The following is an 18402-nucleotide window of genomic DNA, read 5'->3' on the forward strand; positions in this document are numbered from 1 at the left end:
TGAACTCCTGTGTTTAATGAGAATCGATACGACTTAGACGCTGATCTAAAGAGATTCGAGCGTATCGCCACTTGTCAGGAATGGCCTAAAGAGAAATGGGCCATGGCACTGAGCTTGCGTCTTGATGGGGAAGCGTTGAAGGTATTTAACCGCTTGTAGTGGAGCGAATCGATGGACTACGAAAAGGTAAAAATGGCATTGCTACAATGGTTTCGTTGTACTGCCGAAAGCGGCCGAAAAAAATTTCGTTGCATTCAACCCCACGACAATGAGACAGCCAAGTAGTGTGCTATTCGGGTTTAAGTTTTTTCTTTAGATCGGTATACAGCTTTTTAATAACTGCCATATCGTCTTTCACTGTTTCTTCGCAAACGGTACTGCCGAATCGCTGAAAAAATCACAGAAGCAGCTCACTACTACATGCAAGCCCAGCGACAAAATACTTTCCTGTTTTCCTGGAGAAACAAGAACAAAGCAAAGAAAAGGATAATGACCAGACAGTGAGGTTCAAGATCAAATGCTTTGTTTGTGGCAAATTAATACATAAAGCATCACATTACCGTGCAAGGGTCAACCAACCTTATTGTGGGTATTGTCGAAGGGGACATGACGCCAATTCCTGCAAACAGAAATATGCGAGTGCAAAAGGAACATTGGCTTGTGTCTCGTCACGTTTCGTAGTTCAGCGCAAGAATGAAGAGTCGAAATTTCACAAGAAAGACGCGTCAGAAGTGTCTCCGAATAAATCGACTAGAGCCTACGACAAGCCTTATTTTGCCAGTGGAAGCATATGAAAAAGCAGTATGGTACTACGGTACACTGGAAGTAAGACCCTCATCGTACGCCACTCGCTTCGACGCTGCTGCTCGCCATTGGAAGCACCATTGACGTTCTTAAAGCGCAGCTTCACGTCTCTTTACCATATTTTTGAGATATTGCCGTCGCAGAACCTTTGAAACCCATTGTACGATGTCGGGAATAATAGTCGGGAATGTTACTGAATCACGGGGCCCGACAGATTCTGACCACATCAGGAAACTTCCTGACAACATCAACACGCTCCCTGAAAGTAGGGGAATGACCTTTATAAAGAAGCACCGCAACACAGCTGTTGTGGGAGCGAAAGTTGCGAAAGAGAAGCACACGACGGACGTGTACTTACTTCAAGCAACAAGGCAGATGTTCCAAAAGGAACAAGAACAAAATGCCAGTTTAGAAATCTGCACGAAGAAGGTCGGCAAAACGTTTCCTGGCGTGGGGTCAATGGCACAGTCGTTTTACGCGGAAAAAGTAATATTGTATCGCGATTGGTAGTTTTATCCCGCGAATACCGCGCAACAAGCGGTAGTCCCAGAGAAACTCCATGCCCAAATTTATGTACTCGCACATAAAAATTCATTGTCCGGTCACGGGGACATTAAGAAGACTACGGAGAAAGTACTTGGTGCATGCTTCGGCCCGGCGCTCAAGCAGATATCAAAAGATGTGCTGGATATTGCGACTGGTGTCAAGCAACGTTTTCCAAAGAAAAGCACGGTAAGGCACCACACGGTCGTTTGCTGGTTATCAACAGACCATTCGAGCGAGTGGCTGTGGACATAATCGGTCCTTTGTCTCCGACTTCTACTGAAGGGAACCGGTAAATCCTAACATAGGTAGACTTCATACGTGGTACCCTGACGCTGTAGCGCTGCCGGCTCTTGATTCGGCTGCAGTAGTGGGAGGTTTACTGGGAGTGTTTTCTAGTATCAGCTTTCCATGAGAAATACTGTACGATAAGGCTTCCTATTTTACATGGTGTTTAATGAAACAAGTGAATGAACTGCTTGCAATCCAACACATCAGCTCTGCTCTCTACCATTCAATGTGCAGTGGTTTGGTTGAACGGTTTAAAGGGGTACTGAAGGAAATGCTGTGCAAGATGTGTCAAGAGCAGCCGAAGATGTGGGATCAGTACTAGCGCCTCTTCGCGTAAAGAGAGGTGCCACAAAGAAGACATGGATTGTCACCCTTTGAACTGATATATGGTTATCAGGCAAAAGGGCCAATGAACGTGCTTAAAGAGATGTGGAAAAAAGATGAACTCAGTGAGGAAGCCAAAACACTCATGGATATGTAGCTGCCCTTAGGGAACGATTGGAAGAAAGGCTTCATCAAGCACATCAAAGCCTTGCCAAGGTACAAGCATCACAAAAGAAATATTATGGCAAAAAGAGTTGTTACAGACAGTTGAAGGTTGAGGAACGGGCACTGCTATTTCTTCCAACAAAACATAATAAATTGTTGATGCACTTCAACTGATCCTTCGTCATCACGGGAAAGAAGACCGATTTCTACTATTGGTTGGACCTTGGCAATAGCAGGAAGTTATTCCACATCAACATGTTGAAGCGTTACGAGGCAACCCCTACAGAAAGTCTGAGCGTCGATATTCATTAGTGTTGAGGAAGAGGAAAGGGCTTCCCAGCCTTAACACTAGTGGAGGACCCGGTATTGAAGCCATCAAGCATTCAAAGGAATTGAATGAAACGCAGAAGTTGCAGATGAAAGAATTGTTGGAATCTTATAAGCATATATTTTCAGAAGTTCCTTGACGAATAAATTTGTTAGAATGTGGACTCGAACTGACAATGCCAGAACCTATCAATACACCTCAGTGTTCATAGCTTTTAGCCATGCAAGATGTTGTTGCAAAAGAGGTAAATGTCATGCTTAAATTAGGAGTGTTCGAACGATGCCAGTACCCATAAAATTATCATCTGTTCTTTGTAAAGAAACCGAATAACACCTATCGGGCTGGCAGAGAGTTCTGCCACATAAATAGCGTTCTCGTGTCTTATGCGGAGCACATTCCGAGAACAGATATGATCTTAGCTGAAGCAGGAATAAAAATATACTTCTCCAAACTTGATCAGACAAAGGGATATTGGCAAGTGCCACTGGAAAAAAAATCCAGAGGCAAGATCGTTTTTTCGATAAAGTGGGACCATTACCTTTTTTCTACGTCTCATTCGGTATTAGGACGGCTTCAGCCACTTTTATCCGACCTATCAGGACTGTTAATGGGCATTGCCAATGTCGTGCGTTATATAGATTATGTACTTATTGCCACTCCTACGTGGAGCGAGCATCTAAAGGCAGTCCAACAACTGTTTGACAGAATACTGGTATGAGAATCAAGCCTCAAAATTGTGAAATTGGAGGCCAATCTATCAGTTTCTTAGGACATACATAAGGAAGTGGAGAGATTCGACCAGTGGGAGGTGGTAGAGAATATTTTGAAAACTCTAATACCTGAAACCAAGAAACATGTTCGGCCATTTTTAGGTATTGCTCCCTACTACCGTGAAATCATCCCACAATATGCCGAGAAAGCGCAGCCATTGGTGCAAATGACTAGAAAACGAGAAAACAAGCGCGTGATTTAGACCCCAGAACGAGAAACAGCGTTCGAAGCTCCCAAGAGCGTCCTGGCTTCCAAGCCTATCGTCAAGGCGACGGACCTCAACAAGGAATTCCTACTCCACTCCTACGCCTCGGTCAAAGGCGTAGGGACTGTTCTCATTCAAGAGCACGACTGCGTTATGCACGCTATTTGCTATGAAAAGAGACAGTTGGACCCACGTGAACTCGATACTTCGCCATTGAGCGTGAATGCGGGGCACTAGTTTGGGCGATCCACAAATTTTATATTTTACTTTATACTTTATTTTACTTTTACTTATTTTACTTTTATATCTTACTTTTTACTTTTATATGTTACTTTTATATTTTACTTTTTACTTTATAATTCAGGCTGATCACCAACCTTTGATGTATCTCGCACATGCTAAACACTTCAAAAGTAGGGTCCTGGGGTGGAGCCTAGCTCTACCAGAGTATTCTTTTAGAGTTGAGCCCATAAAAGGCTCTGAGAATGTGGGTCCAAATTTTTTTAGTAGACTACAAGGTTAAATTTTCTACCCTAGGCTGTTTCACAGTTTGTGTTTAGCATTCAGGTGTTGCGTCATCCAAGGTAACCAGTGATTTGTTTTTCGCTATACCGCTCACCTTGTACGGCATTTCTTTCTTAAACTTATGGCGGGGGAGACTCATTGCAATGAGTAAGTGGAAAGCTTCTACTGAAGACTGTTGAAAAATGCGGTGACAAAACACTGCGGAACAGCGGCAGCTCGAGCGACCGACAAGGAACAATTTGACGGGCGGTGGCAGGAGCTGTAGAATGAAATAGCCCGAACTTTACCCAATCAGGGTGGGGGGGGGGGGCCCGAGATAAGCAGGACGAGTAAGCAGGCGAGAAAAGGGGGATAGACTGACAAGCGGGGATAAGCGATCGTTCAGAAACGGGGCTCGAAGAGCGCTGGTGTCGAGGGCGGTGTCGTTGGGGTCAAGACCAGAACCCGAGAGCCTCGACAGAAGCAGGATGACCCCGGCTGTTCCTGGAGAGATCCGCGGAGCATAGGGGTCGGCTGTTTTGACTGAACCTGCTGTTGTTGTTACTTATCCTCATACTGAGCCGTTGTGCGGAGAGCGGATGTTGCCTGAAGGGGACCAAGGCTTGGGGCAACACCGGTGACGCGCCTGGGCAGTACCTCAAGCCAAGGAACTGGTACGGTCACACTTGGATAGCCATGGACTCCGCCGGTCTTAGCCTTGGACTTTCGGCCTTGGACTCGGACGTCCGGGGTTGGTTCTACCGTGCCTCCGTGTCTCTCGTTTGCCACTGCCCGCCACGCCGCTATCATCGTCAATGCAACGGCAATCGCAGTCATCGCATCGCTGCCCGACTAATGAAGATTTCCGATGTCTGAGTTTCATTATTGTTTCGAACCGTGAGTTATTTGAACCCATTGCATGAACTACCGCGGTTTACTGCACTTTTATTATTTTCTACTTTTTGTGCAAAAACGGCAACAATTATTTTGCCGTTGCTATGCTGAGGCTGTGCCTCAGTTGAATAACCCGTACTTGAGAACGCTATCATCGTAGTCATGTAAAACCCAAGAATACAATACAATTCAACGTCATCCAGCATGAAAGCAGCAGGACATTGCAAAGGCAGCAGCCGTTTAGTTCGAGTTTTGAGAAAGCGGCGCACACGGATCACACAAATTGGCGCCAAAGAGGTTGGTGGAAGAGCGGTGCATATCCATTGGCGCATGCCAGTGGTCCTTGGGGCACGTTCCCAACGGCTCATACCCAGGGACATCCGGTGGCACATACCAAGTGGCATATTCCCCGTAGCACATATCCAGTCACGTGTACGTAGTGGCAGATGCCTCGTGCTCTTATTGCATATACAAAATCCACATACACAGTGACACTTTACAAATGACGCATATACAAATGCACAACACAGATGAAAACTGTTTGTGGGCATCTGACTTGGAAAAAGCTACACAAAAAAGCTTTTCCAAGAAGAAATTGACATTACGTAATGTTAGCTGCCTAAAATTGTATAAATTTTCAGCCAGAAAGTCTCCGAACTATCCCCTTCAGAAGAAATCGTTTCCGCATCCTAAGGGGGTTTGTAGTCAGATCGGCCGGTTGTAGGGACTCCCCGAGAAAAGGTTTCATACCTTAGCGCGTTTTTAAAGCTACTAATAATGCAATTGTTTGCGAAATGATCACATTCTTATTGATTGTCGAAGAACGCGCGATGCTGTGCTCAAAGGCAGAATGCATTTACCCACTGCGATGAGTTTGGTGATCAACTTACAATGCTAATTGTGTAACGCGAACATTTTATTTTATTTCAGGAAAAGAATAGGCATTCTTGAACACCGCGCCACACATAACATGACCAGACTGAATCGTAGCGCGGCAAGCATAATGGCAGATGCAGCTATTGCGGGCGATCATGCCTCCTTTGTACAGAGCTCATGTGGTTGCACACGCTGTCAAGTTCGTGCCGCAGTCCGAGGAATGTTGTTGCCTTGTGCGGAAACTGGTCTTTGTACAAACGTTTCTGATCTTTTTTGAGGAAACTCATCCAAGCCGTCTCTTCTATGGGCAGGCGCGGCAGGGTGTCCCCCTTTAAGCTCAGGAAAGACCTTCAAATTATTGCACAGTGATATCCGGGACATGAACGCAGGCTGCGTTTCCGACCGCGAATCCTCGTGGACGTGGAAAAGGTTAACACCACAACCACCCTCCTGGGCCGTGCAGTATCCTTCCCAGTGGGGCTTTCTCCGTCAGCGGCACACATGTTGGTAAACCCAGCAGGAGAGATCGGCTCTGCTCAAGGCAAGACCTTCCATCATTTCTTCTACGCATGTAGTGGTGTCAACGTTTCGATTAAGGCTTCTGCTTTCCAATCCTGCGATCTTTGGGCTCATGGTGTTGACACTAAAGGGAATCGTATAGCAAGCGACTCCATGCGCACTATTGGCACATATTTCTCTGGAAGGTAGGGACAGATTTACCACGAATATGACGTTGCTTTTATTGTGTGTTTCTTTCGGGAAGGGAAAGGCGTTTTCTTACCCTTGAAGTAAACGTTGAGCATCGCCAAAATGATTCCGGTCATCCATAAATGTGGTGAATAAGTCTTTTTATCGCCGTCATTTCGGTTTCGTTAGGACAGTTCAAAAATCAGCGCTCGGGGCATGATTTATCGATATATTTGAATTAACTTGCATTACATATAGTGTCCCAGCAACACCTCGGCGCATTTAAGTAAGACCTGGCATCTGAAATACAAAATCCTAACGAGCTCTATGAATTCGATTTAAGCAATTTTCCGCAATGCGTGCGCGCACTTATTTTGCATGTGAAATTCCACGTGTCCAAGGGTCGCATTGCGAAGCAATAAACATTCTTTCTCCGTCACCACTTTGTTACGGAAGTTTGACGTGACGGGAAGCGGGTACAATGCCTAATGCGCTTTAATTGAAGCCTATGTTGAAGGACGCTTCACCACTGGCTACGTGAAAAGTCTGGTATTATTTGCTTACAACAGGCACAAATAACGCAGTTCGATTCTTTGGAAAAGCGATGCCCATCGACTGCCGTAACCAGCCTAGCGTGCGAGGCAGTTTCATTACTCTATGCTGAAGCAAGGTGTCACACCAGGCTTGTTGGCACTGCATAATGATATTAACCAGCCCAGAAGTACACACGAAACACAAAAAGAAGCGACAAGGACAAGCAGTGACTTCCAACAGGCGTTTGTCAGAGGCACATACTTCTTTCTAATAAACATCAGTTGGAAATCAGTACTTGTCTTTGTCGCTTCTTTTGTGTTCCGTGTCTATTATAACGATGGTTACGTCATTATAACGATACAGTGGGCACAGCAGGCAATTTGGTTCTTGATTTAACGAGCTTTTTAATTAATAGTTTCACAGATGTTTAGCGCACAGCTGCTCTGCCTTAAAGCGAACGCGTCTTCTACAGTTGATATTGAAATCCAAACAGCGGCGCAGGGTGCAGGCACGGTGATGATATTGAGCAGCCAGAGCACCGTGAGGCTCGAGGACGTGAAGGCCGCGGCGCCCAATTGTCTTCTCTGGCAGCACACGTATATTTTTCGCAACCGGTCGCTCACCGAGTCACTGGTCAAGAGGGCAGCTGCCCGTGGCTTCGCGGCCATTGTCGTCACCGCGGACTCTCCCGAGCCTGGACATGCTGTATCGGACCATCCGTATATGTCACAACTGCCGCCTGGCCTCAGGTATGGTAGCGTTTCTTCAAACGCATACGCACTCTTCAGAAAAGCCTCCATCGTTCGAGCTTTGAATAATTTGTCCCTAAACAATATTTCCCATATATCCTTTGTGCTACTTGAGCTCCTGGTACTTTCAGCTTAGGAAAGGCACGCACGTGTCAGCGGACAAAGCGTTCTTGAAAGGAAAGTACACCGTATGCAAAGTGTTCTATGAGAACAGTCACACCACGCAGATAATGATTTTTTGGTGACAGCATAGACCGTAAGGAGTGTAAGGAGTGTAAGAGGAGTGTTTTGTTTGTATATAAGGATGAATATGGTGGTTTTTTAGGTGTGACAATTTATATTTTGCTGATTTAATGAGATGCTTTAAGCACTCCAGAAGGATACTACACTTCCACTAATGCTCGTACAACGGGGTTCTTTTTTATTATTTAGTGAGAAAGAATGGGGCAGGGCAGGTCTGTGGCTTCGTAAATGAGCCACCAGTCGGTGAATGCTTCAGTGGTCCAACAACCAAGGGACCACTCAGAGAAGCAGTTTACCGAAAGGCGAGAACAATCAGCAGAGTAAGTTTTCGCCAGCAGAAGCTGTGTATCCCCTGTGGTTTATGTACATTTCAATACTTTCAGCGAATGTGCGGGACATATCATGCATATATAACCTACCGGAAATGGCTGTGAAACAGCTGACACTTTGCCATATCTACAATGCCTACGGAGATTACATTCAAGTCACACATGACTCGTGTAGAAAGGAAATTCAACGTCTGCATTTCGTTAACCCTGTATAACAGAACACAGCACGTCCAAATTATAACTTCACAGCAAGACATTGCGCAATAATGTCTGCGATGACCTTCATATGGTCACAACCACACCCACTCAAATGAGTCATCCAAAGGCTTCTAGGTGTGGCTATTGAGAATTATTTCCACAAGCATAAACAAAAAATGGTCATGCTCTAGTGTACAAAATATATATAAAAAAGCGATAATCTTGCAAAATTAGATTTCATTTCAGTGGGTTCCTAGTCCCTGCAGCATTCAAGACAACACCATGGCAGATAGTTTAGCGCATGCTACCTACAATCAACTGGCTTCATCACGAAATTGAAGCGGCGAATTGAAATTCGGAGACAGCCAAAACACTACAAACGAACATAAACATAATCCGGATCTCCCAATAAGGCGGTGACGCTCTTGGATCAGCTCTTTTTACGCTTTCTTATCTTCCCACGTATAGTAGAATTGCTTTATTTAAGAATTTGATTAAGCATTACATATACTGTCTCCCGTATCCGACTATGGCATTGTCGCAGTTTCGCCAATTTGGAGGCGGCATATGCGGATGAGGTCCATGGGTGCAGGCTCCAAGAAGCGCATGTGAGTGACATGGATTGTCTGGCTTCGGCTACGTTGAACGACATCGAATGGCTACGAGGGCTCTCGAAGCTGCCTGTAGTCGTCAAGGGAGTCCTTACTGGTAAGCGCGTAGTTTCTTAACGGCGCTGCGAAGCTGTTCAGCCGTAAAATGCTGAACACGTGTGATTCAAACCATGCAGCCTGCTATACGATGAAAGATGGCCGCTTTTACTGGATTTGTTGGACGTCTTGCTTGGATAATCAGTCGTAGGAACAATCATATGGTGGTTACACGAAAATGGGAAACACAGGCGCGTCACAAACATCCTATCTGTCGAAAGATGTGTAGTAAATAAATTCTCGCGCTTTGCGTGCAACAACTACGATCTGATTATATAATGCACGCTGTAGTCGGGAACTCCGGATTAATTTTGACCACCTGGGTTTCTTTAACATGCACCCTAATATAAGTACGCGGGTGTTTTCGCATTTCACCCCCATCGAACTGTGGCCGGCGCGGCCGCGACTTGATCGTGCGACCTCGTGCTTAGCAGCGCAACACCAAAGACACTAAGCAACCACGGCGGGTGAAGATGTGTAGCAATAATGTTTAGCCTGCTCAAAGTGGTCCCAAACTTAGACTAATACACGTGCTGTTCAGTTGGGCCCGCGCCCAGGCAGAGTCCGAAAGTGCCATGCGTCGGCCCGCCAAGACCGGCCTAGTGATTTCAAACCTGGCTTGTATTCAGTCCGGGCGCTACAGATTCACGCTTGGCCTCACCTGCCCGAGTTGGTTCGACCCATGGTTTAGTGAGCCTATATATTGGTCGAGTTCATCGTTATCGTGAGACACTGCCATGTGATAAAAGGGCGCCGGGTGACCTTAATGTTGCGAAAAGCAGCGCTTTGCACTGTGTCAGGTCTTTCTGGCTGCTGTTCAACTGTGAGAGAAATAATCATTTCATTTTATTTGATTTTATTTTAGTACACGCCTAATATTGACAGATTATTACTCGATTAGCTGACACGAAAACACAAATATAAAATTGACAGAAGAGGAATAGGGACAGATAAGAATAATAAATACTACCGAGCGTGGCACAACGGCTGCTTTATTATAGGAAGGTTCCTATAATAAAGTTTAAGAATATTTAGAAGAGGCAGATTTGACTGCGCTAGGTTTTCCTCTAATATTGAAGCTAAAAAAAAGGAAGTACATCCTCTGATCACCTTGTATGCTCCTTGCAGTGTAATACCGAAGGACCCTACTATAAATTCTAAACAGCTGTTTGGCAACATATAGGGTGCCCGAAATAACGTTAGCCAAGCCGTTGAAAAAGCATATTTATAGAACGTGGTGCAAGATACCACATTAAAGTCCATGGTTTTCGGTCGTCAGGTCTCTGACAGTGTTACAATAGCATTTGTCACCGTGTTTTCTGAACATTTATTTTTCCGTTGCCCCTTTCCTGTTAAGTCAAGGAGGCACTGTCACCGGGCTGTAAACAACTTGCCTAATATTACCTGCGACCCATGGTATAGCGCTAAAATAGACGAATACTCTTATACGCACCGCTATCCATTTAATCTCACACTTGAATCTCATATAACCGATGTAGAGTGATAGAATACGAGCCAACAAGTTTGGCTCCAATGCAAATTTAAATACGCAGTCTAGTGGATTTCCAAGATCTCATAAGCTCTTACTAACAGAAATTCGTCGCCCACAGGCGCCACGCTCATGTGCAAATATATTCTCACACGGAACATGTGATTTTAATTGCTTTATTCGAATTTATTCTAATGGCGTGCATTTATCACTGGACAGCTTAAGCTACTTTTGTGGCGACTGTGCAAATTTCAACTGTTTCGAATTTTGTTTCATCACTCAGGTTTTAAGTAAAGCGCATGGACAGCTTAGGCAACGCGTTGCTTTTTTTTCTTCAGGTTGTTATATGATATTCTTATTTGTTCACGTAAGTTCCCGGGGATCCAACCCGGTGCTAGAAAAACATTTACAAGACGGCGAACACAAGGTTTGAGCCACCTAAGGTGTCAAAAGAGCATTAAAAGAAAAAATTCACCGTGAGAATAAAATTTTCCTCTTTCCGTTTTCTTTTTGACATATCTGTCACCAAAATCGCAAAATTTTGCAACAGCCCCGTAGGCTTGAACCATTTTATTTAAGCTTGACACTTGAAAGTATCAATTTAGTGTTATTTGGTATATTTGTGTGACAAACAACTACAGAACATTCAACTGGAACAAATAATGAACACAGATAATGGAAACCAATAGCGAGTTGCACTGTGCCTTAGCACACATAAAAATGTGAATACATTTTCCAGAATTTATTTGTTAGCACGTTATTTATTACCTTAAAAACTTGTTTAAAGTTTATTTTATTTTCGTATTTCAATTAAAATGATCACGGACAAGGCAGAGCAAGTGGCACATCAATGACACCTCCCGAAAACCTTCATATCTTTTGCAGCAGAAATAAATCTTGCTGACGCCTCTGCTTTTAGGCGCGCCTTCTGCTCTTGAAAAACTTAACCAGCTGTAATGATTTTCCTTTGATTGATTTTCCGTATGCTATACTAAAGATTCTTTGCACAATTGAAGACAGTCTAGGAAAATCTTTTGAAGCACGTCTCACACCATTTTAAATAGTTTGAAATCTCTCCAACGCCATTGCAATGCAAATATGTAACTCTTCGTCATTTTAAACCGAACATAATATGTCTCGTCATATTTGAAATTCATCACTCGCCGCTTCTCCCAGACCCGCCCATGCGCTCCCCCTTATTGATAGGTGGGGCCGCTGTCGTAATCACAGCTCTTCCTCAATTCAGACGTCGCGTGGTCGATCTCTCGCCCGAGCACATTCACCTATACGAATCCGAGGCGTTAATAACATGAGATTAATACTGACAAGAACCTTTTATTTTCGTGTTACAAAACAATTCTGGCAAAGCCCTGCCTTTTTGAGATGATTATCGAATTTTATGCGCTTAGAAATCAAGCTATGGAGCGACCACCTAGCGTCACTACGTATCGCCCAAGGTATCTTTAGTTAGAATCTGTAATGGTCGTTCTCAAAATTCAAGCCCTTCCTCTACATGCGACATGCACTGTATCTGTAATCGACCTGCTTTCCTATGACCCTCGCCCGCCAAGGTCACTCGTGACCATGACGGCAAGACGACGGCGGTACCTTGACCTGCATGCAGTGACGATGGGGTAAATACGACGAATCAATGGCGTCGATCGAACATCGAAGGCAGTATTAAGACGAAAGCAAGAAGACAATGGGATGATTTTTGTGAAAGATTATAGTATAACGAAGTCGGCATCGTGACGACGACATAAGGACAATGGGGATGACGACGAATGCATGACGACGATAGCGTGACAACGACGGTGCCGAGAATCAGATGACGAAGCTGGAATCGCGATAATCAAACGACGACAGCGAAATCATCACGATGGTATGACAAAAAATGTATGAAGACGATGTAATGATGACGGTTCCGTGACGAAGGTGGCATAATCAACGACTGATTGACGATAGCACGATTCCCCACAAGGGCGTCTGCATAAACAGGCGTTTGGCGTGCTGCGACACGACGTACCCGAAGACATGAGGTCGGGACCTTCTTGCATTTGGCTGTGCACGGCTGAGCCGTGTCTGGGGAAAGAGGGATCCCGGATGCTGGGCCGATACCGCGTGTTTGGACCTTTTAGATTTAGATAGATTTGTTTCTCAGAACAAAGTACAGAAATGAGAGAGGATGGAAGGGAAAAAGCTGCCAAATGCAGCTCGAGGACCCACTACGCCCTACAGAGCAGCAGTATGGTGAAAAACAAAGGCAATGCGACAGTTTCCAAGGTATACACAGAAGCCCCCTGGCGGAGGCGACACACCACTTTGGCCCCTGCTTCGCATAGACGGCACCTCCAGACTGACCTACCTGGAAGAAATCGGCAGTGACCTTTTTACTGTCGTTCTCTTCATTCTTTTTTTCTTTTTCTCTCTCATTTTCATATTTCCTGTCTCCTTTTTGCTTCTCACTTCAGAATTTCTGGGTTGCAAGGGTTAACATGGTGCAGCTTGCACGAAAATTTAATAAAGCAAAAAATAACGGAATTAAGAACGCGTTCTTAAACGATCCCTACACAACTCTAGTCCACGCAAGAAAGCGTGCTTAAATTCGTTAATACTTCTCTTATTAAATGTTAGTGCAAGCGGGCCCTCGTGTCCGTGCCCAAGCGTGGGTTTTTTATATTAGGCTGTAACGGCGATGCATTGCCGCGCTTGCCGCTATTCTCCCAAGCTTGTAGCATCTCCTTGTTGGACTCGGAGGTGGGTGGCTACCATCACCCCCGAATTTTCCAAGGTTATATGGTAAATGCTTTTGCATCACTACTACATTGTTCCCTCAAGAGGAGGCCCACCAATGAAGCATTCACTTTTTTGATGCAACCGAGACAGTCTCTTTCCAACTACCATGTTGTACACGTCAGCATGGTACTCAAACAGCTCGAATGATCTCACCATTTCTCGTAGCAAAATATCTCACGGAAGCAATCGCGCCAGGCTATATAGTAAAAGGATCGAAAGCAGGGAGTTTCCTCTCGCAGTTTGCGACAAAGTATAGTATCACTATCTCCCGAAACTTGTAGCGTTTAGGGATGTTCCCGTTTCAGTGGGCCCATACAGGTCGATGAACACAGTGCGCCGGTGTCGTTCGGAATATGACCTTCTCGAACTTAGGAAAAGCGAACTACTTGAATGACGGCAAGATCAGAACGTAGTCAAGATTCAACGGCTAACAATGAGGCGAGAGGACAAGGAAACACCGACCAAGCACATAATCATTACTTTCGGTACCGGGAACCTACCTGAATAATTAGCAACTGGTCACTGTAAGCAGCGTGTCAGACCATCCATCCCAAACCGGCGTCTATGCTTGAAATGTCAGCGTTTTGGGCAAGCGTCGCAAAGCTCCACAGGGCGTGCTACTTGTGATAAGTCTAGTTCAACTGAACACTATTAAGGCATCTGCATTTCAGCAACCCGCTGTGCCAACTGTGAAGGAGACCACCCCGCCTACTCGCGATCATGCCCCTCGTGGAAAAAAGAGAAAGCAATACCGAAATGAACGTCCGCCCGATTCACACGCAGCGTGACGGTAATCATCGCATAAGCCTCTCTAGCAGGAGTAGCAAGCATTACTCCACCCAGAGCCCCGAAAGGTCCCAGACCACCAGGCCTACCACTCCCAGGACCGCTGGTCATGCAGACAGACCCCCCCCCCCAAAAAAAAGAAAGAACACCGTTTGTGCCCATCGAGCAGGCGTCATACAGCGCCTCCGAAGCGGCGCTGCTTAATAAGGTATTCCCATTTAGTTCATTATACATCCCTCCCAGCCTTCAACTTTCCAGAACAGAACTCAAGAGCTTCATTACGACACTTCCAGAGCCTTATATTGCAATAGGAGACTGAAATGCACATAAAACTCTTTGAGGAGATTCTCTGCGTGACGCGATAGTGCATTTAGTTGAACCTTCCTCTTCTCCGCAGGTGCATGCTTACTTAATAAGAAAGAGCCCACAATCTACATTGGTGCAAAGAAAGCCTTCTAATATATAGATTTTATCATAGCATAAAGTACACTCGTGCAGTACCTGGAGTGGAACGTCTTTAGGAATCCATTGTCATAAAGTTATCAGAAGATGAATGCTCTCAATGTGTGCCCTGTTGGAAAGTCAACCGCGCAGACTGGAAACCATACAGGGAGCACACACATTTCACCTTGGATGATACTCATGCATATATATGGATGACACTCATAGATCATATTTGGTGGCGCTTATAGTTGATGCGGCATCAGTATGTATCCCCGAAAGGAATGGATCGCCCTCTTAACCAAGTGTTCCATGGCGGCACGAGTTTAGGACAGGGTGTGCAAACCAAAATAAGCCTTGAAGCCGCGTTCGCGCCTCCCCAACTATAGAGAATTGATTATCCTAAAGAAAATAAATTCTGAGGTTAGATGAACGCGCGACCGTGTCAACAGGGGGGGGGAGGAAGAGGAGGAGAAGGAACTTTATTATTACAGAAGTCGTTGCGCGGGTTATTCCTATTACTCCTGGGTGGTTCCTTCTTACAGCGCTCCACTAGCGATCGCGGCTCGCTGGGCCTGGTCGAGGGTCGCCAGTTGGCTTCCCAGGCCCAGTTCGGAGAGTCTCGCCTCCCAAGACCACGTAGTGAGTGTGTGTGTTCTGACTCGTGGCGAAATTGCGTCGCCCGGACGGTCGGTGCATTCGTGCGTAATTTGCGCGAGTGTCGCTGTGTGGTTGCTACACTAGAGACATGTCCGGGACGTATACCTGTCTGGGGAGATTGCGTGTAGACGAGAGAAGTGTGGGTATGTGTTCGTTTGCATACGGCACCAGTCATTTGCCTGGAGTTTATTGAGAACTTTGTGCGGAGGAGCGTATTCTCTTCTTTCGAGTCGTTGGCCTAGAAGTATTTGCTGACTTGTGGTTAACTCGTGGGTAGCTTGTCGGTCTGTCGAAGAACGGTGTGGTCTGCCGCTCGGCTAGTGAGACCTCGAGCTGCGCAGTCCGCCTCTTCCCCGCGGGCCTTCGTGCCCGGGGCACCAGACCATACCGTGGGTCCATTCTACTGAGAGGCCCAGGGTTCGAATGGCTTGTATAGGGAGTGTTCCATTCATGTATAAGCGACGCGCCTCTTGTGAGTCCGTAAGGACGCGGGCGGACCTTCGCTTGCTCTAGGCGTCGCTAAGTGCGAGAGCGATCGCTGCTGCTTCTTCTGCAGCGCTGCATGTGGCGCGGATGGAGGCAGAGGCTACGAGGTTCCCCTGATTGACGACGGCAATAGTGTATTTGGGACCAAGACGTGGCGACGAAGGATACGGGTTAGCGTCCGTGTAGTAGGTATCTGGGTCTCTGAAACAGTGTTTGTGCAACATGCGGGCACGCGCTGCTCTCCTCTCTTGATTGTGGGTCGGGTGCATGTTCTTGGGGATAGGGTCTACTACAATGTTCTCTCTAATGCGGTTAGGCAGGAGTTGTGTTTCTTCTTTGCAGTACTGGGACGTCACCAGGTACCCTAGCCGTTGAAGAAGCTGCCTTCCCTGTTGTGTTTTCTTGAGGCGCTCCCTCTGGGCTATGAGGGTGGCAATAGGGGGGAAGAGAAAAACAGAAGGCAGGCAGGGTAACCAGAATAACTTCCGGTTGGCTGCCCTACACCGGAGAATGGGAAAGGGGAAAACAAAGATGAGAGGGAGAGACATGAAGGAAGGAAAGAAGGAAATTAGTGGTGTGTTCACTGACGCGTGTGGTCTAATAGAAATCGCATTAGTAGTCACAGACATTCGCACAAGCCGGCCGTCCTCAAAAAGCTAAAAAAAAGCCTTCACCGCTTTATGGGCCGACCAGCGATAGGGGCGGTGTTCCAGCAACACCTACACAGTTTTCGGAGAGCGTTAGCAAGTTCTTGTCTTTATGGGACATATCATGGACAGTGGCACGGCAGGTGGTCCATATCTTCTTCGGTGCCGCAGACCTCGCATGGTGCACTGTCGGTCAGTCCAATTAATGTAGAGTATGCCTTTGTGAAGGCAACTTATAATCAAAGACGACAGAGAAGCGTAGCTTCACGTCCAGGAAGTCCTAGTACAGGTCGGAGTTGCAGTGAGCGGTTTAATCTATGCAGTCGTGTAAGTCGTAACTTTGGCCGGTTCCACTCGGTCAGAGAGAGACTGCGTGTCAGGTTTTGAAGCTGGCTTGCGGCGTCTGTCCTTGAAAGCGGAATTGGAACGCTGTGCTCTTCTTGATGTGCTGTGCGAGCAGCGTTATCGGCGGAATCATTGCCACTGACTCCACAATGGACAGGTACCCATTGAAAAACACCCTCGTGACCTTTTTGTTGGACGCGATGGTGAAGTTTCGCGATTTCGTATGTCAATTGTTCATGACATCCGCGTTGTAGAACTGACTGCGTGCACTGTAATACCGGCTTTGAATCACAGAACACAGGCCAATTTCTAGGTCTTTCAGAATCAATGAATTCCAGTGCACGGCGCAGAGCCGCTAGTTCTGCCGCCGTTGAGGTCGTGACACGCTATGTCTTGAAGCGCAATGTTATTTCTCGCGTTTGTACAACCACCACACCACCAGAACTGGACGACGCAGTCGATCCATCGGCATAGATGTGCACGTGGTTGCTTTACTTTTCATTGAAAAGAAGTAAGCTCAGCTGTTTTAGAGCAGGGGCTGGTATACCTGTCTTCTTCTGTAGTGCTGGAACCGTTATATGTACTTGTGGACAGCTCAAACACCACGGAGGAAATACTGGCTTGGCCGCAGGTGCGTACCCTGAAGCGAACGACGAACGATGTGCACTGACAGTGAGGCTAAATGTCGAGGAGGGTTTTGCAGCAGTGAGGCTCGCCAGGTGGCGGGAAGGGGTCCTAGTATAATGTCTGAGATGCGTACGCATTCTTTCAATGGTAACGTGCGTCGTGAGTGGGTAATCCTGCGCAATGGCAATGGTTTCAGCCGTTGATGCCCTGCGTGGTGCGCCAAGACATACTTTAAGGGCTTGGGCTTGAAAGCTCTGAATTAAATGCAGGTTCATCTTGCAGGTGTTGGGTATTGCAGGCAGGCTGTACTGCAGGAATCCAATGAACAGCGCCATGTACAGCTGTAACATAGCGCGTATAGATAATCCCCAACTTTTTCTTGCAAGGAACCTGAACAGGTAACAGATAGCAGTCCGTCGCTTTTTCACTTATTTTTACGTGCGGAGTCCAAGACAGGTTTCTGTCAATTACGACTCCCAAGTTCCTTTCTGCTGTATGGTATACGCTGTCCGCTAATAGATATGCTGCAAGCAGACATTTGCTTCCTCGTGAATGCCACCATTGTGCACTTTCCGCATAAAATTTCTAGTCCTTGTTGACGAAGGTAGGAAGATGTCAATTTGGCTGCCTTCTGAAGCCGAGCGCGAAGCTGAAGTGTTACACCTGATACCCAAATGCAGATGTCGTCCGCATAGATGGAAGGTCGTACGGTGCTAGGCAGGTTGTCAAGTAATCCAATGAGGGTCACATTGAAAAGCGTCGGGCTAAGCACACCGCCTTGAGGGACTCGTCGGCTACCATAATGCTCGGATGTCGGGCCATGTTCTGTGTGCACGTAGAATGATCTCCTCTGCAATTAGTTGCACACCTACATACATATATTACCACCAAATCCGACGGCTTCTAACGCGCTAAGGATGTCTTCATGGGTGACATTATCCTAAGCCACCTTAACGTCTAGAAACAGAGCAGC

General features: G+C 46.3%; 1 protein-coding gene across 2 annotated transcripts in view; it reads left to right on the plus strand.

The window, feature by feature from the left end:
- The window catches only part of LOC142592714 (uncharacterized), a 94038-nt gene that overhangs the window by 37439 nt on the left and 38197 nt on the right, over nucleotides 1-18402 (plus strand). For both annotated transcript variants that reach the window (XM_075704311.1, XM_075704312.1), the window contains exons 3-5: nucleotides 6095-6246; nucleotides 7420-7675; nucleotides 8990-9153. In XM_075704311.1, coding sequence (XP_075560426.1) covers nucleotides 6095-6246; nucleotides 7420-7675; nucleotides 8990-9153 — 572 coding nt within the window. The remainder of the gene's footprint in view (nucleotides 1-6094; nucleotides 6247-7419; nucleotides 7676-8989; nucleotides 9154-18402) is intronic.

Source organism: Dermacentor variabilis, chromosome 9 (genome assembly GCF_050947875.1).
Source record: "Dermacentor variabilis isolate Ectoservices chromosome 9, ASM5094787v1, whole genome shotgun sequence".
Lineage (NCBI taxonomy): Eukaryota > Metazoa > Arthropoda > Arachnida > Ixodida > Ixodidae > Dermacentor > Dermacentor variabilis.